Here is a 27,843-nt window from a genome sequence, read left to right as displayed (position 1 = left end):
GCCCAAGTCAGGTGGAGGCCTGGAGGTTCTCCCTCCTTAACATCTGTCTTGTCCATTTCCTGTCCATTTCCTCCTGCCAGCTCTGGCCTGGGTCCTGGTCACGTGCCTGACTGGCTGCAGGAGCCTTGGAGTCCATCCCCAGCCCTCTGCTCTGGCGCTCCAGCCAGCACCCGGGCTTTCTCTCTGAAACAGTTCCAAGCCATGAGGCCCCCGATGACAAGACTCCCCGGAATCAGCTGATGGTGTCATTGGGGAGGGGCACAGGGCAGGGTTGGTACGCAAGTGCAGGCCTTCCTTTCCTGCATTACCTACTTCTGTTTTCACTGACTGTTTCTCAGTGGACAGGAACTGATTGGTAATCAGAAAAAGGTAGCAGTTAAAAACAACCCTGAGACATGCACGCACACTCATATACACCCATATACACACTTATATATGCACGAATCAGCTCAAAAAGGACGCCCATGAGACAGATTAGGCATGGTTACTTCTGGGGAGAACTCTGGAGCCGGGGCTGAGAAGGGAAAGGGCTTAAGATTTGCACCACATTAATTCACCCTGGGTCACTTAAAAAAGATGAAACACTGAAAATTATCCTTCAAACGCACACAAAACCCCGGGGTGTCTTTTGAAGCGATGGAGTCCAGCCCTCCAGAGCCTCGGAAAATGGGCTTGTACAAGCTGACCCCCACCACCGCCCACACCCAGCCAACCTGCATTCTCTTATCCCATCTGTGCCTTGCTGGCCCCAGCCACCAGGCCCAGAGTCTCTGCTCCTGGGAACGTCCTCCCCCTCCAAGACCCTGCATAAGTGGCCTCTGTTAAGCAGTCTTCTGTCTCGGCACTGCTGGCATTTGGCGCAGGTTACTTCCTTGGGGGAGGGGCCGTCCCGTGCCTTGTAGGGTGTTTAAGGTGGCCTCTACCCATGGGTGACGGTAGCACCCCTGACCCCTTTCCCGGGTGTCACAACCAAAAATGACTTCAGACATTGCCAAATATCCCCCGGGGAAGGAAATCACCCTCAGCTAGGAAGCGAAGTGTCACAGAACACCCGGACGCTTCCCGCTACTCTCAGCGGTTCTTTGACCACTGAGGCACTTACCACACTGGGTCACTGTGGACGGAGCTGCGGTTCAGATTTCTGGCCCCACCGCTGACTGCAGGGCGTCTGGGGGGAAGGGACCAGATGTCTAGCGAAATCATATTCAAACCGGTCTCCCATACCACTTACTACTGTAACCTTCCTTGGCTTCCCCAAGCCTACAGTTCCTCATCTATAAAGAGGAAATGACAGGGGCGCCTGGGTGGCTCAGTGGGTTAAGCATCTGCCTTTGGCTCAGGTCATGATCCTGGGGTCCTGGGATCAAGCCCTACATCAAGCTTTCTGCTCAGCAGGGAGCCTGCTTCTCCCTCTCCTTCCTGCTTGTGCTCTCTCTCTCTTTCAAATAAGTAGGATCTTAATTAAAAAAAAAAAAAAAAAAAAAGGGAAATGACAGTCCCTAGCCCAGAGGACTGTGTACCTGACATGCACAATGCCCAGCCCACAGCAAGGGATGGACAGGTGTTGGCCCTTGTTATTAATAAACGCCCCGAAGTGTTACCAGCGCTAAACGCAGAGTCTGTCCAGGGCATGCTGGGGGCCACCAGGAGCTCTATGTTCTCCGATATTCCTGTTGGCAGGAAGCGTGGCCAGCGAAGGCTTCGGGGAGGAGGGAACACTTGATGCAGATCTTGAGAGATGAAGAGCGTGCCCCCGCGGCCAGTGCCTGGCTCACGGGTAATACACAGATGGCAAAGGGATCGCACACGACTGTGTTTGGGAAACACAAGTCACTGAGTCTGCTGATGCAGGCTTTCTGGCCAGCCACGGGGCTCTTCAACATCTCCATGCAGACACTCTCCCTGACACGTACACACTCGCCCACCCAAGCATCTCCCACTCTGTGGTTTGAATGACCTTTAATAGAAACTCTCCTGTTCTGACCGTCTGTCCCTCTCTCCGGAGGCATCCAGGACAGGGTGACGCACTGCAGTGTATGGGCGTCTCACTCCCTCCCCCCATGCAGAGGATGAAGCTGTGACATCGCTACCTCTCCTGTCTCCCAGGAGATTTTCTGAGTCATCATCTCCAGGGAACAATGTTCTGCTCCCATGACAGAAGCCATGGAGGAAGGGGCTTCAGCAGTCTCTGGGGGCGGGGAGGGGGCTTGAATCTGATCCAGGTCTCTGTGTCTGCCCCGCAGCCTGGAGCAGAGGTCCTGGGGCTGCAGCTCGGCCTGGGAGAAGCTCCGGGGCTGCCTTTTCGCCCCTGGAACCTCTCTGGGCAGCTGGCTAAGCCCCTGTTCTGCTCAAGTCCCGCCCACGGAAGAAGCAGAGGAAGAGGACTGGGATTTTCAGGAAGCCAGGTGGGAAAGAACAAGTTGCTACAAAGCAATGAACACAAACAGTGTCTCCCTGGGCTGGGTCCAGAGCACCAGGAAAGCCCCAGCCAAGGAGGTGTGCTCCGCCTCTGGCTCGTGGCCAAAGCTCTCCGACGGTGGCTCCAAGAGCAGTGGAGGTCAAGAGCCTGGAGGCTGAGACCCCGAGGCCCCAGAGGGCTGCTGGGCAGTGGTTGTTGGCAAAGAGGAAGAGGTCCGAGGTGGCCCGGCCTGGCCAATTAGGGATCGACGAAGGACACGGCGATGTAGCGGGTGCCCCTGGTGGTGGGGAGCCCCTCGTGGTAGTGCGTGAGTCGCCCGGGGTGCATGAGGGTCCAGCCCTTCCGTGGGGCTCGGATGGAGCAGTTGTAGCGCAGGAACCGACAGCCCCCGCCCTGGAAGATGGGAAGCAGAAGCGTCAGTTCTCCAAGGGGAAGCTGGGCCCTTCCGGCGCTAACACCGGAGTCTCCCGTCTGAGCCCTGGGAGCCCCGCGGCCCTCGGCACAGCCCCGCCTGGGACGCCTTGTGGAGTGAGGGCCTCGGCTGCCTGAGGAAGACACTCAGCGAAGACAGAGGGAGCCAGAGCCTGGGGCTTGGAGTCAGGAAGCCCTGGACAGATGCCAGCTACGTGCTTTACCAAATTTGTGACCAACCCAGGCCTCAGTTTCCCCTTCTGGGAAACGGGCATTAACCCCACAGGGTCATCAGGGTTCAGTGAGATGAGACGAGTAAGAGCTTAGGGACAGATTTCTCAACCTCAGCACTGTGGACACTATTGGCCAGAAAAAAAATTTTTTTTTTTAAATTGGGCCAAAACACACATGACATAAACTTTACCATCATAAACATTTTTAAGCGTGTAGTTCGGTGCTACTAAGTACATGTGTACCGTTATACAGCCATCATCACCAGGGACCAGGGAATTCTCCCTTGGGGGGGGGCTGTCCCAGGTGCCCCAGCCTCTACTCGCTAGCTGCCAGTAGCACCGCCAGAGTTGTGACAACCAAAAACGTCTTCAGATATTGCCAATGTCCCCAGAGGGTGGGGGGGACAAAACTGTCCCCGAGGAGAACCCCTGGTACATGGCAACCTCTCAAAAAAATAAGAGGTGTTTGTATGGGTGTGTTTCTCGTGGCCAGCCCAGGACTGAGTCCCCAAAACTTAGAAATAGTAGCTTAAGGCATGAGTAAAGGGATGAATGAATGGCCCCCCCAGCTGATCACACCCAGAGACCTCCCATGGGGCCTTAAGGCCCCCAGAACCGTCCCCTCTCCACCCCCCATCCTCCTGGTTTCCCCAGCTCTCCCCTCCAGCCACAAGCCTGAGGCCCATGCCCGGACTGACCCTGCCTGAGGAAGACACTCAGCGAAGACAGAGGGAGCCAGAGCCTGGGGCTTGGAGTCAGGCAGCCCTGGACAGATGCCAGCTACGTGCTATACCAAATTTGTGACCAACCCAGGCCTCAGTTTCCCCTTACTTCCCAAAGCAGCCCTTACTTCCAAGAATGATGGAAACCCTCAACTCATCACAAATGGCTCTCAGGCCTTGAGCGCGTACTGGGCATCCACGTAAGCACTGGCCTGGATGAGCTCGTGGAATTCTCACAGCATTTCTACGGAGGGCGCCCTACACTTTCCCATTCTGAGATAGGAAACTGAGAGCCTAAGAAACAGGCCTGAGGCCAGAGAGCTGGCGGGAGCAGGCAGGCAGGCCCCAGGTCCACGCAGTATGACCTCTGACCTCGTGTCCCTGCTCCGCCAGCACGGAGGCCTTCCCTTTCTCTCCGGTTCTCCGGCACCGGGCCCCCTGGGCCCCACCACCTCCTCAACCACCCTGTAAGCTGCTCGCCTCGTAATCCACGCCAACCCGGTTCAGGGCGATGTTGATGGTGAAGGTGGAGGCATCGTGGTGCGGCATGAGTGAGGGCTGCTCGTCTGGCTTGTAGCGGACGACGAAGGCCAGGTCGAACTGGGCCTGTGTCAAGGGGGCGGGAAAGAGAACCGGCTGGAGAGGGGCCACTGAAGAGCGGGAGAGGCCGGGGGCACAGAAGGGGCCCCTCATCTGGTCTCGGGGGAGGTTGGCTCCTGGAGGGCAGGTCTGTTTCACACGGTGTTCCGCAGGGCCCGGCCCAGGGAAGGTTCTCGGTAAAAATGTGCAGAGGGTGGAAACGATGGAAGGAAGAGAAGGAAAGGGAGAGGAGAGCGGGAGAAGGAGAGGAGGAAAGGAAAGCAGAGCAGGAGTAAATCGAATCCTTACAACCCTTAAGAGCAACTAGGCAGGCTGCCAATTCCTTGAGGGCAGGGCCGGGCAGTCAAAGCTGGTATCTGGAGAAAAGCTTGTGCACGAGGCGTGAGCAAGGGAGGGAAGGAGGGCGAAAGCCAAAGGGGCCATCAACACACTCTCAGTGGAGAGGTGAGAGAGGGATGGGTGCACTGGCTTGTGGGGGGGGGGGGCAGCAGAAGTGTCCCCGAGACGGGATTTAAGGACATGGAGGAAGGAGTCGAAGGGGTGAGGTCAGAGGCTGGAGGCAAGGTGGGCTGCCCCTACCCTGGACTCTTCCTGAGCGCCCTCCAACCGCCGACCCCGCCACCATGGGAGGAGACCGCACTCCCACCTGGAGACCCAATATTCAGGCCTCTCCCGCAAGCTGGGGCTGCTCTCTCTCCTCCCCCTCCCTCCCCTCCCGAGCCACTCCAGCCCTGCCCCCATCCCAGCTGCCTCCCAGGCACGCCCACCCTGGTGTAGTAGCCGGGGTAGAGCTTCTCCGTCATGGGGGCGATGTACTCCACCAGGAACTTGTGCCACTCCCGCTCAAAGCTGATCTGGTTCATGTGGATGTCGATGGTCGGCACGTTTTCGTAGCCGCCCTGGATGCGGCTGTCCTGGAAATGACGGAGGGGAGCTTGGTAAGCGGAACTGGAAGACGGCCGCCTGGTGTGCGGGCTGTGTGACCCCCACCCCCTGACCTGTGAACGCGATGGGATAAGGTCAGGGTAGAGGGCCAAGTGAGGGGGCTCTGCAGAGAGAATTAAGGTGACTAGTTCTCTGACTTTGGGTTAATCACAAGGGAGACTGTCCTGGGGGGCATTTAAACGAGGGTCTTGAAGGGAGAGACTCTCCTGCCGGCTGGAGGAAGCTCGGACCTGAATTCTGCCCCAGGAGTTTGGAGTCGGACCCCGAGCCTCACATGAGACCCCAGTCCCGGATGACATCACGACTGCAGCCTCATGAAGCCCTGAGCAGAGGACCTGGCTAAACCACGCGTGGACTCCCAACCCACAGAAACCCACAGGGGATATGTGGATGCCGTTTGAAGCCGTGAAGCTTTGTGGGGGTTTGTGACACCGCAGAGGAAGCCGGTGCAGAGGGCCACAGGCTAGCTCGGCCATAGAGCCCCAGCGCTGACCTGTCCCTGGAGGGCCAGCCAGACCCCAGAAAGCCTGGACTAGCCCAGTTACTGGCTTCTGGAGATTATCTCGACCACCAAAGCCTGTGGATTAGGCTGCGAACTGGAACCACAGGGAAGTCCAGCCACCAGGTCAAAGATTAGCCAGGCTCTGAGGCACACAGGCCCAGGGGCTCATGTGCCTTTAAAAGTGCTCCCTAGGGACACCTGGAAGGCTCAGTCGGTTAAGCGTCTGCCTTTGACCCAGGTCATGATCCCAGGGTCCTGGGATCGAGCCCTGTGTTGGGCTCCCTGCTCAGCGGGGAGTCTGCTTCTCCCTCTCCCTGTCCCCCTTCCCCTGCTGCTTGTCCATGCTCTCTCTCTGTCGAATAAATAAAATATTAAAAAAAAAAAAAGTGTTCCCTGAACTTGGGGCACCTGGGTAGCTCAGTTGGTTGAGTGTCTGACTTGATTTCGGCTCACGTCATGATCTCAGGGTCCTGGGATGGAACCCTGCACCAGGCTCCACACTAAGCATGGAGTGGAGCCTACTTAAGATTTTCCCTCTGCCCCCTCTTCCCCTCCCTGAAAAAAATGATCCCTGAACTTTCCAAGATGAGCACAGGCACAGGATTCCTCCTCTGGGGAGTGCACAGCCTCTCAGCCCGACACACCACCTGCTTCTTCTGCTGTCTCGTGAACGTGGCACTGATGCTCCTAATTCTTCCTCATCCCACATTGCTCATTCCTCCCCCACGACACCCCCAATCTGGTGAAGGAAGCTAAGGCATTCTAATAACAAACCAGGAACTGGAAATCTAGCAATTCAAGATTCGGGGTCACGGCAGCTTGGAGACCCACACTCCACCCTATTTCTCAACCGCCCTACTCCCAAGCGCCCGAGCACCCCTCTGAAGAGTCCCAGAGGGATTGGCCGGCTTGCCAGGGAAAGAGCCCGGAGAGCAGGCAGGGGTGGAGGCGCTGCCTCCCCGCACCCCCAGCCCGGGCGCCGCCCCCACCTTGTTATCTCCCAGGGACCACCGGCCATAGTGCTCCATCTCTTCCACCAGCTCATCACAAGCCACCTCCGTGAAGATGGGGAACCAGTAGACATCTGGGCAGGGCTGGGGAGGGCGGGGATTCGGTCACAACGGTCCAGAGGGGCCCCGCTGCATCCTCCCCTGCGCCCACAGGCAAGGCCCTTCCCCACGCCCTGCTCTGCGAGCTGCTACAGGGGGAAGGAAGCAGAGCTCCGCGCGGGCCCTTCTCAGCCGAGGTCACAAAGCTCCCGGTGCAGGGCCGGGAAAGGGGTGTGTGTATGGAGGGTCTAGGACAGGCACTTTCTTTCTGCCGGCTCCTGGTCCCCGGCTAAGACCACGTTCGGGGACGTTCTTCCCCTTCCTCGCCTGGGTCAGAGGAGAAACCCAAGGTCCCAAGGCCCCTGCCACCTCTAGCTGGGAAGTGCCAACAGGAGGAAGGGCCATCCTACTACCCACTCCCTCACCCAAGCGCTGCCGGGGCCCACAAAGGTGCCTCCCCACCTCCCCTGGGGCAGGTAGTTTCCGCCCTCTGCCCTTCGTCCCCCCCCCCCAGCAGGTGCAGGGTGTAAACGCAGCACCTTTGTCCCCAGAGGTGCCCAGTCCTTACCATCTCTACCAGCTTCCCCGCCAGGGCCTTGGTGTAGTTCTCGTGGATGTACTTCTCCTTCCAGTCCTGGGGGGAGTGGGGGAGCAGTTGGGGTCCTCAGGCCTGGCCTGGGCCAGCTGGGGCTCACCCCTTGCCCAACTCCACGGGACGCTCCGAGAGGGGGTTCCTCCCCCCAGGCCCTGTGCAATGTGGGTGAATGTGTGTCTGCAGGAGCTGGTGTCTGCCTGTGTGCCTACGTGTGTGTGCCGGTGTGTGCGTGTGTGCGTGTGTGCACGCGTGTGCCCACGGCAGCCACCAGCTCACAATGTCTAGGAACGTTGTCAGCACTTTCTCCTCCTCTGATCTTCACGATGCCCTCAGAAGTGAGTGAGGCTGGGGCAGTATACCCATTTTCGAGCTAAGAGAACTGAGGCCCCCAAGACTGAGAGGCTCAACTGAGAGGATGATCCACAAACGGAGGCCTCACTCCTGGTCCCTCCTCCTCCACGAGGTAGCGCTGCCTCTCAAGAGCCCAACCGGCTCCCTGGGGTGGAGGAAGGCAGGTGGCCCACCCACACCACAGGTTCACAGGCGTCCCTTCTCCCTCCCCTGCCCGTCCAGCCAGGGCCTCACCTCGGGGTTGCTGAACACCTCCCAGAGGTCGTTGTGGAGGTGGCTGGTCTGGTAGTTGTCCAGGGAGAGCAGGTGGCCAAAGGTGTGCCGGTTAGTCAGGAACATGAACACATCCTGGGGAGAACAGGCCAGATGGAAGAGACCCCCCCCACCCCGACAGTCCCATGCACAGCCCAGGAGAGGCACGGCTGCAGCCCATTAAGTTGGAGATCAGGGAACCAAGTGCCGGTCACCCCATCTCATCTCCCCAGCACCCAGCCCAGGCCTGACGTGGGATACAATCAAGGAGGGCTTCCTGGAGGACCGAATGGGAATGAAAGAACAAATGTGTGAAAGCAAAGGATGGTGTTTGGTCCTGAAGTTTCGGGCATGGGGAAAAGGTCATCATGCGGTCACTTTTAAAAGAATAACCACAAAACATATTAGGTGGGGCGCAGGGGTAGGGTAAGGGTGTCTCTTAGGCACATTACTTTGGAGTATGTTTAGGTGGGAAGTTTGGGGTTTTTTGGCTCTGTTGAAAATATAAATAAAACAGAGGGGTGCAGAAACTGGGTCCACGAAAATGATCCCCAAGGACCCCAAGGACCGGCCCTCCTGCCTGGTGCCCCAGGTGCCCCCCCACCAGGCCCTGGCATCTCAGAAGCTCCAGGGCGTCAGGTGGCAGATGGAGCCCACCTTCTCCATCAACAGGGCCTCGGGTGACTGCCCAGCCCAGGCTGACCTGCTGCCGGATATTGGCACAGAAGGCCATGTCGGGGTCGAGCTTGCTGTGGTGGAACAGGTCTGTCTGCTGCAGCTCAGCCCGCAGGGCACTGCCCTTGATCAGGTAGACGTTCGAGATGTAGGGCACATTCCAGACGCCACTAAGGGTGAGAGAAGAAGATGGAGGGGGCCGCAGGCCGGTCACAGGCTGGGGGTCGGGGCCCCAGGGCAGGAGGAAGTCACAGGCGGGGAGAGCACAACAGTGCTGATTTGGGTCCCCTAACCCGAGCACATGGGTCCAGGGTAATTGTCAGGAAGTCCTTCTGTGTGTCTGACTGCAGTCTTCCTTGCTTTGGGTCCAGCAGGAATGTGAGGGCAACAAGAACAGGACGATTGGGGGAAGACAGATGAGCGGGTTCCCATCCCGCAGGTACTCACACGCGCCGGCCCTGCACAATGTCCACGTAGTCCTCAGAACGGGCATAGTAGCCATCTGCACTCAGCGCGCCCCAGAAGTTCGACCACAGCCTCCCATGGCGGGTCATCAATGGGGCGATGACGTTCCTGAGGAAGGGAGCACCTCAGTGGGAGACCCTCGGCCCACTGGGAGTCTGGGGCAGATCTAACTGGGTGTGGGGAAGGAGAGGACGAGTGCCTTACAACCTGCAAGCACCCCCAGGGGTAGGGCCTGGAGTGGGGTCGGGTCCAGCTGGGGTCCCCACCCCCTCCAACTGGGCAGCCAGGAGCAGGGGGTGGGAGGGGCGGCATGGCTTGTAAAAGGGAGGAGGGAACATCCTGGACCAAGACGAGGTTGCCAGGCTGGGGCAGGCCCAGGGTAGGAGGCGAGGCCGGGGTGAAGGCGGAGAAGGACGGCTCGGCAGGGTGGGCCTGGAGTGGGAGCCGGGACTCAGGGGGCCTGCTTGGAGGTCTGCCGCCCCTCCCCCCAGCCTCACTTGTTCTGCTCGATCAGTAGGCGCAGGGTTTTAGGCTCAGTCAGGGCCACGTCGGCGTCCACGCTGAAGTAGTAAGTACAGCTACGGTCCTGCCGGCACAGGTCCCTGCAGGTTGGGGACCCCGGGTGAGCAGGGCTGGGACTCTGGCGCCAGCCTCTCCCCACCCAGGGTCCCGGAGCCCCGTGCCCTCCAGGCCTGTCCCCATCCACGACCACAGGGAACCAGCCAAGGGTGTTTAGAGGCGTCAGGCCAGCCCCGGCGCAGGTCAGGACCCAGGCCCTGGGCTCCTAGGCTCTCAAGACGAACACCCAGAGCTCACTCAGCAGCTGGGATCAGGTGCCCTGAAAAGCCCTGTACTGTGGAAAGCACGACCCCCAGACAGGTTCCTACACCGCCCAGCGCTGGGGGTAAACCGGTTCTGCCCTTCCGAAATGCAGTTTGGGGACCTGGCCCGAAAGCCTTACAAATGTGTGCTCTTCCTGTTTATCTAGTCCAGGGCTCAGCAAACTAGAGTCCACGGTCCAAATCCAGCCCCCTGCCTCGTATCACGCAGCTCATGAGCTAAGGACCGTTTTGCAGTTTTAAATGCTTGGGGGGAAAATGTTTTAAAAGTGAAAAACCATATGAAATTCAAATTTCAGGGTCCATAAATAAAATTCTGTTGGAGCACAGTTACGGCCATCATGCTACAACTGCGGTGCTTTACAGGAAAGTTCGCCAGCCTCCGATCCGGGCTAATTCTTCCACGGTCAACACAGATGACTTGTTTGTTTGAATAATAAGGGAACCATCAGAGACCATCTCTGTCAGCATTTATCTACTTCTGGCCCTCCAACTCTTCCTCTTTCTCTGATTTCCTTCCTGCACCCCAAGGACACTGCTCAGCCCCACCCAGGAGCCCCCAGGTGGGCAGGGCAGAGACCAGTTCCCCATTTGACGGATGGGGACACTGAGGCCCAGAGAGGGGCAGGAACTTGCTGGAGAACACACACGGGCTTCCGAACGCCTATCTCCTGGCCTGAGGCTCCTGACTCCATGCCCCCCACCCCCCACCCCCATAACCATCCGCAGAGATAACCGTGGTGCGCTGGCCCCCAACTCACGCGCCCATGTTCCTGGCGTCAGCGCTGGCCACGCGAACCTCGGGGCCCACCAGTTTCACGGACTGGTACTCGCCGCCATGCTCTGCCAGGAACTGCTCCACCTGAGCCTTGTGGTGCTGCTCCTAGGGGTGGGGGACGGGAGGGTGAGGATGGGGACCCAGGTTCACCCCCCAGGACCACAGCACCCTCTGCGACTGCAGGCCACTTCTCTTCGTTCCCCACACACTCTTGGCCATTGGCTTTCCTACCTCCAGACCTTTGCCCATGCCAGCCCTTCTGCCTGGAGTGCCCTTCCCCAGCCATCCTTGACCATCCTCCCCTGACCAGGCCAGGCCCACCAGCCTCTTAAGAGCCTCTGTCCCTAGGACAGCACCCCTGACCCCGCCGGCCCCATATCCAGACTCCTTTATTCTGGTCTGGAGTGTGGCCCAGGGATCTGCTTCGTTGCAAAATGCTCCAGGTGATCCTTGGACCACACCCAGAAAAACAACAGCCCATACCGGGACCCCTTGCCTGGGAAAGCGGAAAGCGCGGGATCTTTAGATCCAAACCCAGGATTTAGAGCAAAGCCCGGCTCTGCTACAATTCGCTGCGTGACCTTGGACCAGCCACTTCCCCTGGCGCAGCTCTAGTTTCCTCCCTTGTAAAATGGGTGGGAGGGCGATTATGCCTCCCTTGCGGGGTCACTGCCAGGAGCCAACAAGCCAGACGGAGCACACAGAAGGACCCCAAAGGCTGCCGGTGACAGCTCTCTTCTTCCCCCAAGTCACCATGGGAATTCATGGCTGTGCTATTTCACGTCTCCAGGGAAGCTGGGAGCCTCCCAAGGGCCGGGCCCACACCCTTCTCCCATTTCCATGTGGCACAGCTGAATGAGTGTCTGGCCCAAGCAGAACTGAGTGTGGGGCCCTGGCGCCCCGGGCATGGCGTGCAGACTGTGGCCCCAGGCATGGGGTCCAGACTGTCGGGGCTGAGACGTCTCAGAAAGGGGTGACGCTAGATGGGGCAGCTGAGAAGACGTGAAGGAAGACAAGGAGCCTTGACAACAGGGAGGACTAGAGTGTTATCTGGCATCCCAGTTATGGAAACTGGGATAAGCAAAAGCAGGGGTGGGACTTTCTCCAGCTAAGAAGGAGAGGGGAGGGAGGGAGCTGAGAATACTGAGCCCGGGCCTGCTCCCCGGGCCTCAGGGCTCTCCCCCATGACCCACAAGGTCCACAGGGCACGAAAACCCATTTGCCACCGAATCAAATCAGGAGGGCCTGAAGGAGGCAGGGAGAGAAACCACGCGGATGCTGACAGCGAAGAGCGCCTATCATGTGCCTCCCCTGCGGCCGGCACCCCTGCACCGCACGTGCCCACTTGCTGAACCCTTGCAGCAAATCCCCATGGTCGGCACTCTTCTATCCCAATTTAAGAGATCAGAAAACTGAAGCACAGAAAGGTTGAGGAACGTGCCCAAGGTCACACAGCCAATACAAGCAGTGGCTGGGATTCTAACCCAGGCGGTCCGCCTCAAGTCAAGCCAGGGCTCTGGGGATACAGCCCACGGCCCGCTTCCATTTGGCCCAGATGATGATGCTTCAGCCATTTCCTGAGACGTCTTAGGCCACCTCGTGAGGCTGGGCCTTTACCCAAGCCCCACGGCGACCCCACCAAGTGCCCACTACTCACGTGGTTGTGAATGAAAAGCCGCATCTGCTTCCGGGGGTAGCGGAGGCGGAGGAGCCGTTGGAAGAACAGGGATAGGAACGGTGTGGGCTGTTCGATGAACACGCCCACCAGGACTGTGGGCAGAGCTTCATCCTGCGTCGGGAGGGGGCAGCGTGACGGGCTGGCTGTGTCCAGCCACCGGGCCACTGCTGAGCCCCTAGGGTGGCCTGAGGGACCCAGAGCCAGAGGCAGCGGTGTGCAGACTTGGCAGAAAAGGGGCCTGGGCCAGGCAGCTCCAAGCAGGAGGTGCAGGCAGGCAGCGGCACAGACTGGTGGGGAAGCAGAAGGAAGCAGAAGGAGGAGGTCCCTGCTGGGCAGAGCGAGCCTAGACTTGGAGCCAGGACCAACTGATGGCCTGCTGTCAGAGAGCCTGGCTGGCATGGGTTTGCAGTGAGCTATAAAGGAGGAGTAAGGTCCGTGAGATGAGAGGGGGCTGCAGGAGAATGATCAGGCTGAAAGAACCAGAACTTTGGCATGGCTGGGGGCAGGGGTGTGAGCGGGAGCCATATGTAATCTGAGAAGCCTTCCAGGAGGAGGTGCCTGGGTGAAGAGGAAGACGGAACCCCAGACAGGAAGGTGATCCCTTTATCTCCCACCGAAGACCACAGTCTCTTCCAGAATCACTCATCCTCCCCCTCCAAGGAGACCGAGGCCCTCTCATCTGGCAGCCAGCCATACCCCAATGCCCCTGAGGCTACGCAGGCCCTCGTCACACACAGCGCAGCCTGTCTCGAAGGTCCAGAAGCGCGGGATATAGTTGCCCAGGTAGTTCAGCTGCAGCTGTAGGGAGACATGGGGTCTGAGACGTGGGGTCGGAGGCGGCCCCACCCATCTGTAACCGCTAAGTCACATCTCCCCTAGCCCCTGGTGTACCCGTACCCCAGCCCTCTAAGGGGGCAGGAATGAGACTATTTGGGGCAGGTTTCGGAGAGAATGTTCCAAATGTTCTGGAGATCACCAAAGCTGCTCTGAGGGCAGAGGGAGGGCTTGGCACTCTGCCGTACCTTCATCTCGGGATCTGCCAGGAGCTTATAAAACGCAGACTGCTGCCCGCCCCCCACCCCACAGAGTCCCACCGAGCAGCTCTGGAGCGGGGTCAGGAAATCTGCTTTCACACTCTGCCCGGTCTCTCCTGGCCACGTGACTCCGAGACGGTGGGGGGAGCGGAGGGGCTCGAGGACCACACTTGAAGCAGTGTGCTGTGAGCCAGGGCTGGCTCCCCAGGGCCCATGAGGTCTGGCCTGCGCCCCAGCCCCTCTGAGCCCCGGGAGCACAGGAACCAGCCTGTCCTGCTCAGGACTGACTCTGCCTTATGTCCTGGTGCAAACATTCAGTCAATGTTTATTACATGAACAAACAAGTCTGCCCTGGGATGACGGGGTACGGATGACTCAGGTGACCTAGCTGAGGCCCTGATGGGGACAGTGACCTCCTCTGTGTCCTGTGGTTGAGCAGGGATGAACATCACTGACCACCACAGCAAGGAGACAACCACCACGCTGAACTCAGACTTGAGGACACAGACAGCGAGGTGCAACAGGTGGCCCTGCCCCCAAGGAGAAGCTGTGGGGTCACGGTGACAGCAGACTCGGGCTTCTGGCCCCTCTCACTCCCTCCGTGGGCTGGGGCCTCTCCCTACCTTCGTGGGCCCATTGCCATGAATCAGGACCGGGAGGGTGTCGTAGGCAAGGTTCCTCGCTCTCACGTGGCCCATCTCAAACTTGAGCACGACCTCATCTGGGGGTCGGAAAACACAGACACATCCAGCGTCAGGCCCAGAGGCCAAGCTCAAATCCTAGCTCCTGCCCAGGGCGTGTTTCAGGCTACTAATACCACCTCTTTGAGCCTTGAGTTTCTGCGTCTGTGAAATGGGGGTAAGAGTGGGAGGAGTCCATGTTGGGCAAGCCCTTAGCACCCTGCCTGGCACACGGAATCCACGGCAACCCCAAGTATTTACTGTGATGACTTCTTGGAGCAGGAAGCAGAGGGGGGGACAAAGTGAAGACCTGAAACACCCCAGCTACAGCTCAGAGAAGCCCCAGGGACAGTGCCTGGGGGCAGCTGCTCCGAGGGGCGTGCAGAGCAGCACTGAGACTACGCCGGCCCAAGTGGAAGTCCTGGGCAGGGTAGGGGACAGATCCTATCCTGGCGGAGACAGTTCCTCTGGCAGGATCCTCACCCTCTGGCTCTGACCCTGTTAGACAGCAGGAGGAAACGGCCTATCCAACAGTTACAAATGCAGAGGGGCCTTTTGTCAGAGGCCTGGAAGACACTGGGGAGGGAGGCCCTCTGCGTGGGGGAATCATGCGAGGGGGCCCCTCCGCACAAGCTCCTGGCTCTCCCAAACGATGCTCTGGACCCGGCTTCTTCTTCTTCTTTTTTTTTTTTTAAAGATTTTATTTATTTATTCGACAGAGATAGAGACAACCAGCGAGAGAGGGAACACAAGCAGGGGGAGTGGGAGAGGAAGAAGCAGGCTCATAGCGGAAGAGCCCGATGTGGGGCTCGATCCCATAACGCCGGGATCACGCCCTGAGCCGAAGGCAGACGCTTAACTGCTGTGCCACCCAGGCGCCCCTGGACCCGGCTTCTTAACGTAGGTCCGTGCACTCCCAGAAGCCACAGACAAAAGGATGTGGATGTTTCCGCACCTTCCCGAGAAAGGAGCCGTAGTGTTCATTAGATTCTCAGAAAATATGATCCCATTTACCCCATAAAATCACCAATCAGATACTGGGTCTAACTATTCCTTTCTAAAGACATGAAAATGAGATCTAAGAGGTGTGTGCGTGTGTGTGTGTGTGTGTGTGTATGTGTGAGAGAGAGAGAGAGAGAGAGAGAGACTTGCCCGAGGTCACCCAGGAAGACAGGCAAAGGAATGTCATCACCAGCCAGGGATTGGGGCCAGCCCAAGGGTGTTTCTGGTTTTAAGGACCAGGCAGCCTCTCTGCTTCCCAAGCCATCCATCGCCCTCCCGTCAGCTCAGTCCCCGTGCAAACCCAGGAAGCCTTCACCTGGGAGGTGGGAGGGCAGGGAAGGAGGGGAGCAGGCTCCCCTGCGAGAACCAGGGCCACAGGGCAGGGCCAGGGACCTGCGGTGCGCATCGTCCAGCTGCTCCCGGCTGAGCGGCTGCCTGCTGCCCTGGTGTCCTGCAGGCTCTTAGACTGACCTCTTGGCCCTCCTTTCTCCACCCCCAGAGACACATGGCTCTGCCCCAGGACATCCAGGTGGCCTCTGGGGACCTCGGGATGGGGCAGGTGACCTCCCAGCACAATGGCCAGAGAGGAACCAGCCCATCCTCCTCCTTGGGCTCAGGCCCTGCCTGGAATCCTCACCTTCTTCCTAATATCCCTCTCAGGATCCCTGTGGGGGCTGCTCACCCAAGGCTCCATCCAGGTTCTGGAAGATACGGCAGCGGTGGTCCAGGGTGATGTTGATCTGCTCCTGAAGGAAAGAGGACACCAGGCTGCAGCAGGGACAGGCCCCGGCGGGGGATGGGGCCCCATCACGCCCGGCGTGGAGAGCCTGCCCTCCCACTTCTGCCACCTCCTCTCCCCACATCCACTCTGCCCTGTCACACCGGGGCAGCTGGCAGCCCGGGGAGTTACTGGTCCAGTGGCTCTATTTGCAGAGAACCAGGGACTTTCAGGGTTGGAAGGCTTCTAAGGAAAACAGCTGGTTCAAGTACAACCCCCATGATGACAACAAATGCTTGTTTTTTGCTTTCCTGTTAATCACTAAGTACTACAAATATATTAATTAATTTAATCCACACAACATCCTTAGGGGAAAGTACCACCATCACTACATTTTACAGATTTATAAAACAAGGCACAGAGAGGTTGGATAACTCACCTAAGGTCACACAGCTCATAAGTGGCTAAGCTGGCATTCAAACCTCAGGAGCGTGGCCCTGCACAATGGCCCTTACCCTCTTCTCTGGATCCAAGAAGATCTTGGTATAAAAGAGCTGGTCACTGTCACTGTCCTGGCCTTCCCACTCGGCCACCAGTTTGCTGAGGTTGGGGGCATAACCAATGAAGCCTGCGGGTTGGTGGGGGGCACAAAGAGAGAGACACTTAGCTTCCGGCCTCTAAGTCAGAAGCCTCTTCCCAGCATCCACTTTCATTCACCTCCCCCCTCTTCACCTTCTCTTAGAAGTCCTCCCGGATTGAGGGGAGGTAATATCCACAGGCTGAAAGTGCCCTGCTAGCTAGCCAACGCCACTTGGTGACAAGTTCCCACTGAGCTCACAGAGAAACCAGCCCCAGCTCAGGTGCTGGGCACCCCATAGGCGCTGAATGAATGGATCAGACCAGGAGTCCCTGGAGAGCAGAGTTGGTGGGGCAGAGGCTAGGAGCCGCTTTTCTACAGTTATCCGGGAAACTTGGCCCAAAGAAGGGCAGAGGTTGGGCCAAGGTCACACCGCACATGGGGGCTTAGAGGGAAAAGCCCACACAGCACCTCGGCCACAGTGCAGATTAGTAAGGAGAGAAGAGAGAAGGGAGAAGGGGCCAGCCAGGGAAAGGGAGAATACTGCCAGCCCTGGGCCAGGATCAGGCCATCTAGACCGGGCTAACTCTCTCAGCCAATGGGGAAACGTGGCTGCTTGGGGCAGACCCTCTTTCGTGGCTGGACAGAAGAATCCAGAATAAGATACAGATTTTATTCTCCATGCAATAAGAAGCCACTGAGTGATGTATGTGGATTTGTGCCTGACTGCTGGATGGAGAATGGCCTGGAAGGGGTGAAGGTAGAGACTGGCAGAGCAGTCAGGAGACTATTGCAAATGGCCGGGAGCCAAGTGAGGCAGTGGCAGGGGGGTGGATGGGAGGGTGGAGTCGAGAGGTCTTTCAAAGTGGGAGTGGCACGGACTGAGGGGTGGGGGGGCCAAGGGAGGACATTCAGGGGTGACTGCGGTTTTCCCCTGTGCAGATGGGTTCACGAGATGAGGCCCACTGCAGGGGGGGACGTCCTGACGGCAGCGGATGGACCCCTCTGGAGCCCGCCCAGCCCCGCCACGCTCTCTGCACCCAGGCTCCTCACCTCCAGAGCCCAGGAACCTCTTGCCATCGGACACGGCAGGGTACTTGGCCTCCAGCCTGCGGTCTGGGTAGATGAGCTCCTCAGCCGAGAAGACCACTTGACTCTTGGCCTGTCGGAACTTCTTCAGGAGCTCTCGAGGCCCCGATGCAAACAGCACGTCGTAGCTGTGGCCCGAGTCGGGGGAAGCAGGAGCAGGGCAGAGGTGAGCAGGGGCTCACGAAGGCACCTCCTCCCGTGCCACCCTTGGGAAACGGATCTGCCCTATTATCTCCGGCCTGGCCTGCAGTGTTTTCACCCCACCCTGGGCAGAAAGATGGTCCCCACGCCTGCGCCCTCCTCATGCTTGAAGCATGGCTCACCCGACCTGGGCAGCCCCTTTGCCCCTCTTCTCACCACCAATGGTAATGGTCTTTTCTGGGCTCATAGACCCCCTAAAACTATAGATAAAGCGATCCCTCCGTCCTCCCCCATATCCTGCAATGGCCTCATTCTAGAATATTCCATCTTTCTGCTAAGGGGCCCTGCCCAGCAGGCCCCCAGCCACCTACCTGTCTATGAAGAGAATGACCAGGTTCTCCTTGTCCGCGTGCTTCTCCAGAGCTTTCTTCAGCAGCCGAACCTTCAGCCCTCCGCCAGCCGACGACCCTTTCTCCCCACTCCAGTCCTCCCCCAGGCCCAGTGCCTGTAGAGAAAGGCCCCTTAACATGGACTTTTGGCAAAGAACTATCTTGCCAGCCAAAATTCCACCCCCACCTGGACAGTGACCATCTTTACCTGTGTCTGTCCAGCACCTCCTCCCTCCCCTATGGGGAAACCATTCTATATGTATGTGAGGCGGATCTGCCTGGGAGGGTCATGTGACCACACCTGACCAATCAGAGTGTTCCATCCTTCCCAGAACCATGGGTTTGAGCATGTGACCTAAGCGTGGCCTATCAGAGTCTTCCCTGGGACTCTTCCATTCAAACTAAGGAAAGCCTGTCTAGTTCTGCTGAGGTTGAGAAGCTGGGGCATGTGGGTCTGTGGCTGGTGGTCATCTTGCCGCCATGCAGAGAGAGCATGCCTGCAAATGAAGACCAACAGGACCTCGAGATGGAGCTTGAAGACCAACAGGACCTCATGCAGCTTGAACCCCTAGATCCTACTATGCCTGAAGCAACCCTCTGCTTCAGCCCGCATTCACATGAGCTCATTCATTTTTTCTGGCTTAATGCCACGAGACTGCAAGCTATGGAGACAGGACCATGGGCTGCGCTGCCCACCATTTTATCCCCAGCGTCTACCACGGCCCGACAGAAGGAGGCACTCGGGACACTCACTAAATGGAGGCATGTCTCCCTGCAGGGCTAAGCCCCACACACTGCACACAGAGGACGCCCAGCAGACTGGGCACTGGCCTGTGTTTCTCTAGAGCAGTGTTTACGCAGGCATGACCTCCAGACTATGGCCATCCCAAAATCACCTGGGGGGACTGGAATGCTGGTTCCCAGGCCCTGCCCTCTAAACCAGCCACACACACCCCTCCTAGCATGAGCACGGCCACATACTCTCCTGTCTCACTTCCCCCACTCTCCCACCTCCAGCGCCTCCCAGACTTTGATTATGTTCTCCCCCTCTTGCTTTTCCTAACTCATCCTCATCTTTCGGGCTTCCAGAAGCTTTCCCTAGGGCCCTCATCAGTTTGGGAAGGGCAAAAACCCAGCTCCTGGACTCTCCCGCCACCCCTTGGCTGTCCTGCCCACTCCCCCCGCCCCTGGGAGCCCCTTACCTGGATCTTGTAGTTGAAAAACTGGCCTGAACGCTTGAAGCGCCGGAACCCCTCGGTCTCCCTCGTGGCCACTGTGAGGACTAATAGGTTGTCTACGGACAGAGAAGGGCATGGTGAACGGGACTGGAGGAGGAGGGGCGACAGGCAAGAGCAGGTCATCGTTCCCAGATGTGTCAAATCCCGGCAGGATGTGTCCTTGTGTCCACCCATTATAGACAAGGGCCCAAGACCCAGGTAGGAAGGGCGTGCCGAAGGTCAGAACCTGGGTCTCCCAATTCTCCTCCAGGCTTCCACCCACCTGGGAGCTGACCGGTGACAGACACAGGAGAGGTCCAGAGCGCAGGTGTCTGCACCTTGCATTGTGGGGCTGGGTCTCTCTGGATTTAGGGGGCTCTGGCCTCGCATAGGGGCAGAGGCAATGATTCGCCTGAATGCCGAACACCAGGACAACCTCTCTGGCCAATGCTGGACATTAGTCCAGGGATGGCCACCACTCTCCGTGCCTGTGCCCAGGGCACACTGCTCATCTACCCCAACGGACTTTCTTGCTGAGCCTCACTCGGCCACCACGGAAAAACCTGAGTGGACCCTGAGTGGAAACTGACTTGAAATCCTTAGCTTTGGGAGCGCCTGGGTGGCTCAGTCAGTCAAGCGTCTGCTCTGGCTCAGGTCATGATCCCAGGGTCCTGGGATGGAGCCCCATGTTGGCCTCCCTGCTCAGCGGGGAGTCTGCTTCTCCCTCTCCCTCTGCCTCCCACTCTCCCTGCTCATGCTCTCTCTCTCAAATAAATAAAATCTTTAAAAAGAAAGAAAGAAGGAAGGGAGGAAGGGAGGAAGGAGGGAGGGAGGGAGGGAGGAAGGAAGGAAGGAAGGAAGGAAGGAAGGAAGGAAGGAGGGAAAAAGGAAAAGGAAGGAAAGAAAATCCTTAGCTTTGACCACAGCAGCTGTACTACCTTTTTAATGAGAGACCTCTCTCAGGCTGTAGTGTGGCTTCACCTCTGCAATAGAACCTACTGGAAACAACACCCAAGCAGCATCTCTGGGAGCCCTGGGAAAGTTCCTTCCAGAACACAATTTGAAGCTGTGTTATCTGAGAAGTAAAGGCTCTGTAGCTGGCCTGCCTGGTCAGAATCCTAGCTTTGCCTCTTACCAGTTCTGTGACCTTGGACAAGTCCCTGACTCTTCTGGGCTCCAGTTTCCCCTTTGCAAAATAGGGACAATAATAGTACAGTGGGGGCGTCTGGCTGGCTCGGTCGGTAGAGCACATGACTCTTGATCTTGGGGTTATGAGCTCGAGCCCCATGTAGGGCATAGAGACTACTTAAAAAAAAAACAAACCAACAGTACAATAGTCCCCCCTTTATTCACGGGAGATGCAGTCCAAGACCCTCAGAGGATGACTGAAGCCACAGAGTAGAAGACCCTATATACACTGTTTTTCCCTATAGGTACAGACCTACGACACAGCTTAATTATAAATCAGGCACAATAGGAGATTAGCAATATAAAATAGGACAACAATAATATTCTGTAACAAACATTATATCAATGTAGCCTCTCTCTCTCAAAATACCTTACGGCACTGTGCTCCCTCTTCTTTTGACGGCATGAGATATAAAAACCCTATACGACGAGAGGCACCTGGGTGGCTCAGTCCATTAAGTGTCTGCCTTTGCTCAGGTCATGATCTCAGGGTCCTGGGATCAAGCCTGGCATTGGGCTCCTTGCTCAGTGGGGAGTCTGCTTCTCCCTCTCCCTCTGCCCCTCCCCCACGCTTGTGTGAGCGTTCCCTCTAGAGAAAAAAAAAAACAAGAAAATCCCACACACTACAGGACAAGAGGAAATAAGATGAACGATGATGTGGCACTGTGACACAGTTAGGCTAGTATTGACATGTCCTCAGAAGGAGGATCATCTGCTTCCGGACCGCAGCTGCCCGTGGAGAACTGAGACCACTGTACCTACTCCAAGGACTGATCAGTGAGAGGCAAACACCTTGCTCCGGCATTCAAGGCCCTCCCCATTGGCCCAGTGATGTACTCATTCCCTCCACTGACAGGGCACTCCCCCAGCCAGGGGTCTCACCTTAGTGGGCTCTTCCCCTTCTGCCCCAGCTCCCCCTCTCTACCCTTTCCCTAATCTTCCTTCGGGTCCCAGGGCCAGTGACAGTGACACCCCTTTCCTGCCACCACCTCTATGAAGCCTTCTCAGATTTCTCTTGACCTCCTTCCTGCCCTCAGAGGCACAACCCCCCCACCCCACCCCGCAGCACTCATTACTGTTTCACTAGGGTCCAGGACATAATGCTTTTCTGGGTGAATAGACCCACCAGGTGGCCAGGCCAACACAGGCAAGTAAGGCCTTCCCATCCAGCCCCGCTCTGTGAAAGCAAGAGGAGCCAGGGCGGAAAGAACAAAGGGGTCCCGCTGGGCAGAGCTGGCTGAGCTAGGCAGGCGCTTGGCCCAGAGCAGGGGGCGGCCCAGCAGGTTTTGGCAGGAATCCACTGGAAGTGGGCCCAGGGACCTGGGGAGGAAGGGGTGGAGGAGAGGAGGCCTCACCACCTGACCCTGGGGACCAGGAAAGAGGGGTGCTGCTCACACTTGAGAATGGCTCTCCCAATTCTTGCCAGGATAGTTAGGTCTCCCCCCAAGTGAGGAGAGGAGACTCGCCAGCTCTGAGGCCCTCCTGTCCTTGGCAGGGGCTGCTGGGGACAGGAAAAGTGTCACATTTCATGGATGGAAAAAGCCAGCGTGTGTCTGTGTAAGGTGCCTGAAGTCAGGCTGCAGCGGGAAGGCAAAGGGGGTGGGGCGGACGTCTTGAGGCTCCTTTTCTGAGTTCCCTCTACCAAATCACGGTACAAGATAGCTAATCTTCATGAACACCTTCGACATGTCAGACTTGGTTCTAAGCCCTTTACTGGTCCTAACCCCCCTCCTCGCTCTACAGTTAGAAACCAAGGCTCAGCAATGGTGAGTAACTTGCCCAAGGGAGCCAGGAAGTGGTAGCACCAGGGGGTGGACAGAGAATCCTGGACCCAGAGTCCCTTAACCCCTGCACACACTGCCCAGGCCTGGGACAGTGACCAGCTATCTGTCTCTCTGTGCGTCTGAAGAAACCCTTGCTAAGGTGGAGGAGGGGGCCCCAGGCCATGCTGGACCCTTCCCAGGCACTTAGTCTGTCTCTTCTGTTTTCCTGGATGCTGCCAGGTGCTCCACCAGGGCCTTCACGCATCTAGCGCCTGCCGCCCTGGCCGAGGACTCGACCAGATCACCCAGTCCAGAGGTCCCAAACCTGCCTGCGTATCAGCATCACAAGGGACAGTGAGCTCCAGCCTCCTGGGACCCAGGAACAGAGGTTCGAGATGGGCCCAGAAGTCTGGATCTTTCTTACATTTCCTGGGCAATTTCTGAGGCCAGCCACATTTGGAAACCTCTGATCCAGCCCATCCCCTGGTCCTGACTCTGGGCTCCAATGAGGGGCCCCGGGGCGGTTCACAGCAAGAAAACTCCAGGCAGGCCCCTCCCCCAAGGGACCCTGGCATCACCTCTCAACACGACCCACCCCCACAAAAGCTGCCTCACTGAACCCAGCCTTGGCCCCATTCCCTTGTCCTGCCTACACAACTCACCCCTCCTCCTTAAGAGGCCTTAGTCCTCCATGAAGCCCTCCGTCATCTCCTCCCTTATCTGGGGTGGCATCAGCATGCCCAGCGGATGATCCAGCAGCACAAACCTGTCCCTTGTCTCTTCGCTGGGCCAGACTCACATCTCCTTGGCCTCCCTCCCCCTCCCCTGGACTGAGTGTGGCTCGGGATGTCTGGTGCGCACTGCCTGGCCTGAGAGAGCATGGTGGGAAGGTGATTCTAGTGAGCACGGCCACCAGCGCGGCCCTTGCTAGACACCACACACTACACGAGGTGTGTTATGTTCACTATCACACTTAACTATCAACATCCCGCGTGGCGGGTGATGGTTCTGTCCCCTCTCGTGCAGCTGGGGCAGCTGAGGCCCAGGGAGGCTAAATACCCCGCTGAAGGTCACAGAGGCTTGAAGTGACAAGTGAACGAGCCGGAATTGCAAATGCCCGTGTTCTCAGCCTCACCGTTTGCAGGGCACAGGCCGTGCCACAGGGCCCCGCCCCCCTGCTTTCTGGCTGGTCCGGCAGACCTGCCTAGGGCTAAAACCAGGTTCCCCGTGAGGCCTGACACCCAGGGCTCCTGGCCTGCCTCCCCAGACAGACAAGCTGCCCTCCAGGATCAGCAGAGGTGAGTGGGAGGGAGCCGGGCGGAGCGGCAGACAGATTGCTGGGGGAGTAACTTAGCCTCTCAGAGCCTGTCTCCTCATCTGTAAAATGGGGTCCTAGCAACCGGAGTACCTTCCTCCAGAGACTTCCGTGAGGACGGAGTGAGCTAATGTCTGTGAAGTGCTTAGCCCAGTACCTGGCCGTGGGGGCCACACGGGTTCTTGTCGTAGGGAATCTTCCCGCAGAGAAGGCCCGCTGCTGCCCTAGGCATCCCCGAGACAGAAAAGCAGTCTTCCTTTCCAAGAGCAAGAATGATGGGGAGAGGCTGAGCCCAGGGGCCAGTGGGGGGGTAGGAAGACACCTGTCTGGGGTCCAAGGACGAGGCTGAGAACTCAGGCCTGGGTCGCTGTGCTACAGCAGACAGCCCCTCCTCCCCAAGCAGGCCCAGCCCACACAAGGCAGGGGAAGGCTCTCCGGGCACCATCAGAGGGCACCGGGTCTGCTCTCTGGGGAGTGGGAATGAATGAAGGTTCTCCCCATCCTCCAGACTCACCCCAGGCTCGAACGGAAGCCATAAACAGGGTGTGGCCGAATGGCAGGTGTGGGTTCCCCGTGCCCAGAAGCCCAGTATGGCTCTCCTGGGTCTGGCGCCCCACTGGTTTCTGTCCCCTGAGGTCTCCTCAGACCCTCCCCCTCCAACACACACACACATCGAGCTGGGCCTGCCTGACTCCTGGGACCTTTCCTTTCCCTGCGTGGAACAGCATGACCCACAAGGCCGGCCCACGCCCTATTGACCTCCTGGAGTCTCCGAACGGCAGCCGTCAGGCTCCAGCTGGTCCTTCCCTCTGCACGGCCAAACCAAGGCCGGCAGGCGGGAGCCCGGGCAGAGAAGAGAGATCAGCTGGAAGCCTCTACAAAAGGGAGAAAGACCATGGAGGGTCTGGACTCTCCTGGTCCCAACTCTATGAAAATCTGCTTGTCTGGATGCTGCTTTGTTGACAGCCTTTTTCCGTCCCCCACATTGGTCTGGGGACCACCCCCCTCCCCGGCAATGTCCCTTTTCTCAAGCACAGGGCATTCTGGGAGAGGAGGGTGCCTCTCCCCCATAAGATTGGGCATCTACTGAGGAGAGGAGCTCTGTGTCCGCCCCTAAAATCGGCAGCTCCCTAAAGTGAAAACTCCATCTTTCTCTCCATGTGCCAAAAACATGTGTGTTCGGGTCCAGGGGCGGATAAGCTGCCGGGAGCATCATTCCGAACCTGACCCACTGGAACGCTCCTCAGCAGCTGCCCCATCCCAGCCACCTGGTACTGACGGGGCATCCCAGCCCAATCTGGGGAGGGAAGAGCTGGCCTCTCTGGGGGCTGCTGGAGTGTCCCCCCATCCTGACACCAGTCAGTGGGCCCACAGGACAAACCACCCTCCCACTCTGTCCCTGCCATCAGCTGGGTCTGGGGAAGCTGAGCGGCTCCTCCAGACAGCATCTCCAAGAAACAGCCCTTCTATTCCCCACCCAGACAGGGGTGGGCAGAACCGAGCAGGGGGTCTGAGTCCCAGTCAATGACTCCACATCCAACCACCTACAGCAACTGGAGACCAGATAGTTAACCTTTGAGGCCTCAGTCTTGCTATCTGCAAAATGGGACTAATGATTCCTTACTTATCAAAAGGGTCTGAATGGAGTAAAGGAAGCGAAGGGCCTCAACTTGAGAGTGGCTTGATATTAGCTCCATGTCTGGCTCCCCGTTACTTCCTGTCCATCAATCTACTATCTACTTACCATCTGCCAGGTACTCTACCTGGATCATCTCGGGGACACACTGCATCCTGCACCCTCTGTGGGGTGCCTACTCTGTTCCCTCCCATCACCTGCTGCTGGCGTCAGGGCACCTGAAGCGCTGTCATTGATTTGGTCCCTGTGACTCACCTCTGGGGGCTTCGCTGGGGGCAGTGGGAGTTTTCTCTCCTGGAATGGTCTGGGGATGGACGGAGCCCACATCAGCAGAAGCAGGGCAAAGAGAGGCTCAAGAAACAAAGGCTATCCTAGGGCTCCTGGCTCCCGACCAGTGAGTAGACCCAGGCCACAGGCCTTTTGCACACACCACCAGCCCAGCCCTGTACTCTGCACCTGCCTCCCTGGCTTTTTTGACCTGTTTCACTACCCTGCAGGGATACTCCAGGAAAGCAGGCAGTGCTGGGTCCAAGAAAGAAAAGGCCTGTATAGGCCAGGCGTTGAGCTGAACCCTCACCAGTGGGCTTCATCCCATGGAATCCTGGCAAGAGCGCTCGGACTCCAGTACCACTACCCCCAGTTTGCAGGCTAAAATGCCAAGCTTCATGGAAATTGGTCACCACGGGCTTTATCACTGGGAGATGTGTGGCCTTGGGCACAACCTGGCACAAAGGAGGTGCTCAGAAATGGCGGTTCCCACCCCCTCCCCTGGTGAGGGTCTGCTATGCCACCAGCCTGCCTCCTCCAGCTCCTCTCAGAGGTTCAGCAGGCAGCCCTGGAGGTGGTAGCGGGAGGGGTGGGGAGGACAGGAGCACCCACTCAGAATGGTGGGGCACACTCTGAAATCCAATCTGCCTTGGGGATGGAGAAGGAACATGAGATGCAGAGCCCAGCAGATCCCGATCCAACCATTCCAAGACTGGACAAACCCAGACAGTCAGTGCACCTGTCTGAGGCTATTTCCTGCTGTGCAACCTGGAGCGAGTAAGACCCACCCGGCAGGGACAGCGGCAGACCACGGAAGCCATGGACAAAGTGGACATGGCTCTCCCATGGGAGCCCCCCATGTCACTCCCCACCCCGGTGGCTGGGATGCCTAGTGGCTCCCACCGAACCAGACACACCTGGGTGTCAATCCTGGTTCCAAGGCCCACACGCGGAGTGATCTTGGGCAAGTGAATGGACTCTGGAGCCTTAGTTTGCCCAGCTGGAAAAGGGGGATAAAAGCAGAGCACACTTCGGAGGGTTGAGAGCACGCTTCCGAGGGTTGAGAGCACGCTTCCCTGTTGCCTGGCCCGTAGTAAGTGCTCCATAAACAGGAGCCACTGTTATTACTATTATGAGAGCTATTACGATTTGACCCTCTCCGCGCCCCTCCCCTCCCGGGCGCACGGACGCAGGAACCGCAGCCCCAAACAAGGGTAAGTGATTTGTCCAAGTCACCAGCGAGTCAGTGGCCAAGTGGCCGGAACCCGGATCCCCTGGGAAGCCCAGGCCTCCCGCGCAGACCAGCAGCCCCCAGACCAGCCCTCCCCGCCCGGCCCACGCCCTCACCCTCCGGCTTGGCGTCGCCCTTCGCTTCGGCCAGGAGCAGCCAGCCCAGCGGGGCCAGGAGCAGCAGCGGCCGCATGGCCGGGGTCTGGGGAGACGTCCGTCCGGCCCGGCGGCGCTCGCAGGCTGGAAACTTCGCGACGGGGCCCGCGGTCCGGCTGCCACGCACGGGGCCCGCCCCGGGGGCGGTGTCGCACCGCCCTCTGCTCCCTCCCCGCCGCCGCCGCCGCCGCAGCTGCCGCCTCGGCCCGCCCGGGGGAAGGGTTTTCCTGCAGGCTCGCCCGAACCCGGGCCTCTCCGAGCCGGGGCGGCTCCCGGGTCCTTCTGCCGGCCAGCCCTCCTCCCGCCCTGCTCCCGGGGCTTCTCCACCGCAGGAAGTGGTGGGTGGCAGCGGGGTGTGTTCAAGGGAGTTCAGAGGCACGTCGGCATCCCTGGCGAGATCCTCCTGGGTGCTGGAAATGCAGAAAGTGCATCACCTTCTACCAAAAAAGGAAATCGTTTAATCCGCCTGTATGTCCCTGGGTGGCAAACAGAACCTCTGAGCCAAGGAAGGTCTTGCTTGCTCTTGAGGTCCCCGTGTTAAGTGAATGAATGAATGAATGAATGGAAAGAAGGAAGGAAGTAAGGAAGGGAGGGAGGGAGGGAGGGAGGAAGGGAGGGAGGGAGGGAGGGAGGGAGGAAGGAAGGAAAGAAGGAAGGAAGGTTAGTGGCTTTTCACCGACATGGGTCTTTAAAGCCCAACAAACAAGGGTTTCTTAGAACAAGGGCTCCCGGAGCAGATGTCAGCTAGGGGCATCCAACTCTGGGAAAAGAAAAGCATCCTCCCTTCCTTGGAAGAGGCCCTCAGACGGATCTGAGAGCCTCTTTCCAGCAGATTAGGCTCCAGAGGCGTGGGTGGTGGGTGCAACTCTGGATGGGCAGGGGCTCCCTTCCCCCAACCCCTGAGGGGCAAAGGGTGAAGGGAGGGGG

General features: G+C 58.3%; 1 protein-coding gene across 1 annotated transcript; it reads right to left on the bottom strand.

Moving 5' to 3' along the window:
• Positions 1 to 1,942: 1,942 nt before the first annotated feature.
• Positions 1,943 to 27,105, bottom strand: PLOD1 (procollagen-lysine,2-oxoglutarate 5-dioxygenase 1). The gene is made up of 19 exons (XM_026519823.4): positions 26,878 to 27,105; positions 19,347 to 19,438; positions 18,127 to 18,260; positions 17,579 to 17,742; positions 16,464 to 16,576; positions 15,913 to 15,976; positions 14,172 to 14,269; positions 13,211 to 13,312; positions 12,494 to 12,625; positions 10,820 to 10,941; positions 9,717 to 9,821; positions 9,202 to 9,327; positions 8,783 to 8,924; positions 8,062 to 8,175; positions 7,450 to 7,515; positions 6,822 to 6,926; positions 5,153 to 5,299; positions 4,266 to 4,391; positions 1,943 to 2,812 (listed from the first exon to the last, which is right to left on the bottom strand). The coding sequence occupies exons 1-19, from the start codon at positions 26,951 to 26,953 to the stop codon at positions 2,657 to 2,659; spliced, it is 2,184 nt and encodes a 727-aa protein (XP_026375608.2). The 5' UTR covers positions 26,954 to 27,105; the 3' UTR covers positions 1,943 to 2,656.
• Positions 27,106 to 27,843: the final 738 nt, after the last annotated feature.

This window comes from Ursus arctos, unplaced genomic scaffold (assembly GCF_023065955.2).
Source record: "Ursus arctos isolate Adak ecotype North America unplaced genomic scaffold, UrsArc2.0 scaffold_32, whole genome shotgun sequence".
NCBI classification, from domain to species: domain Eukaryota; kingdom Metazoa; phylum Chordata; class Mammalia; order Carnivora; family Ursidae; genus Ursus; species Ursus arctos.
Note: the sequence above shows the minus strand (reverse complement) of the source record. Positions and strands in the feature narration are given on the sequence as shown.

Excerpts from the sequence above, each read along its gene's own strand:
- PLOD1 (XM_026519823.4), bottom strand. The coding sequence starts at position 26,953 with ATGCGGCCGCTGCTGCTCCTGGCCCCGCTGGGCTGGCTGCTCCTGGCC. Across the intron at positions 15,977-16,463 it reads TCTTGGATCCAGAGAAGAGG|GAGCAGATCAACATCACCCT; the intron begins GTAAGGGCCATT and ends TCTTTCCTTCAG. Across the intron at positions 9,822-10,819 it reads GACGCCAGGAACATGGGCGC|GGACCTGTGCCGGCAGGACC; the intron begins GTGAGTTGGGGG and ends CCCAACCTGCAG.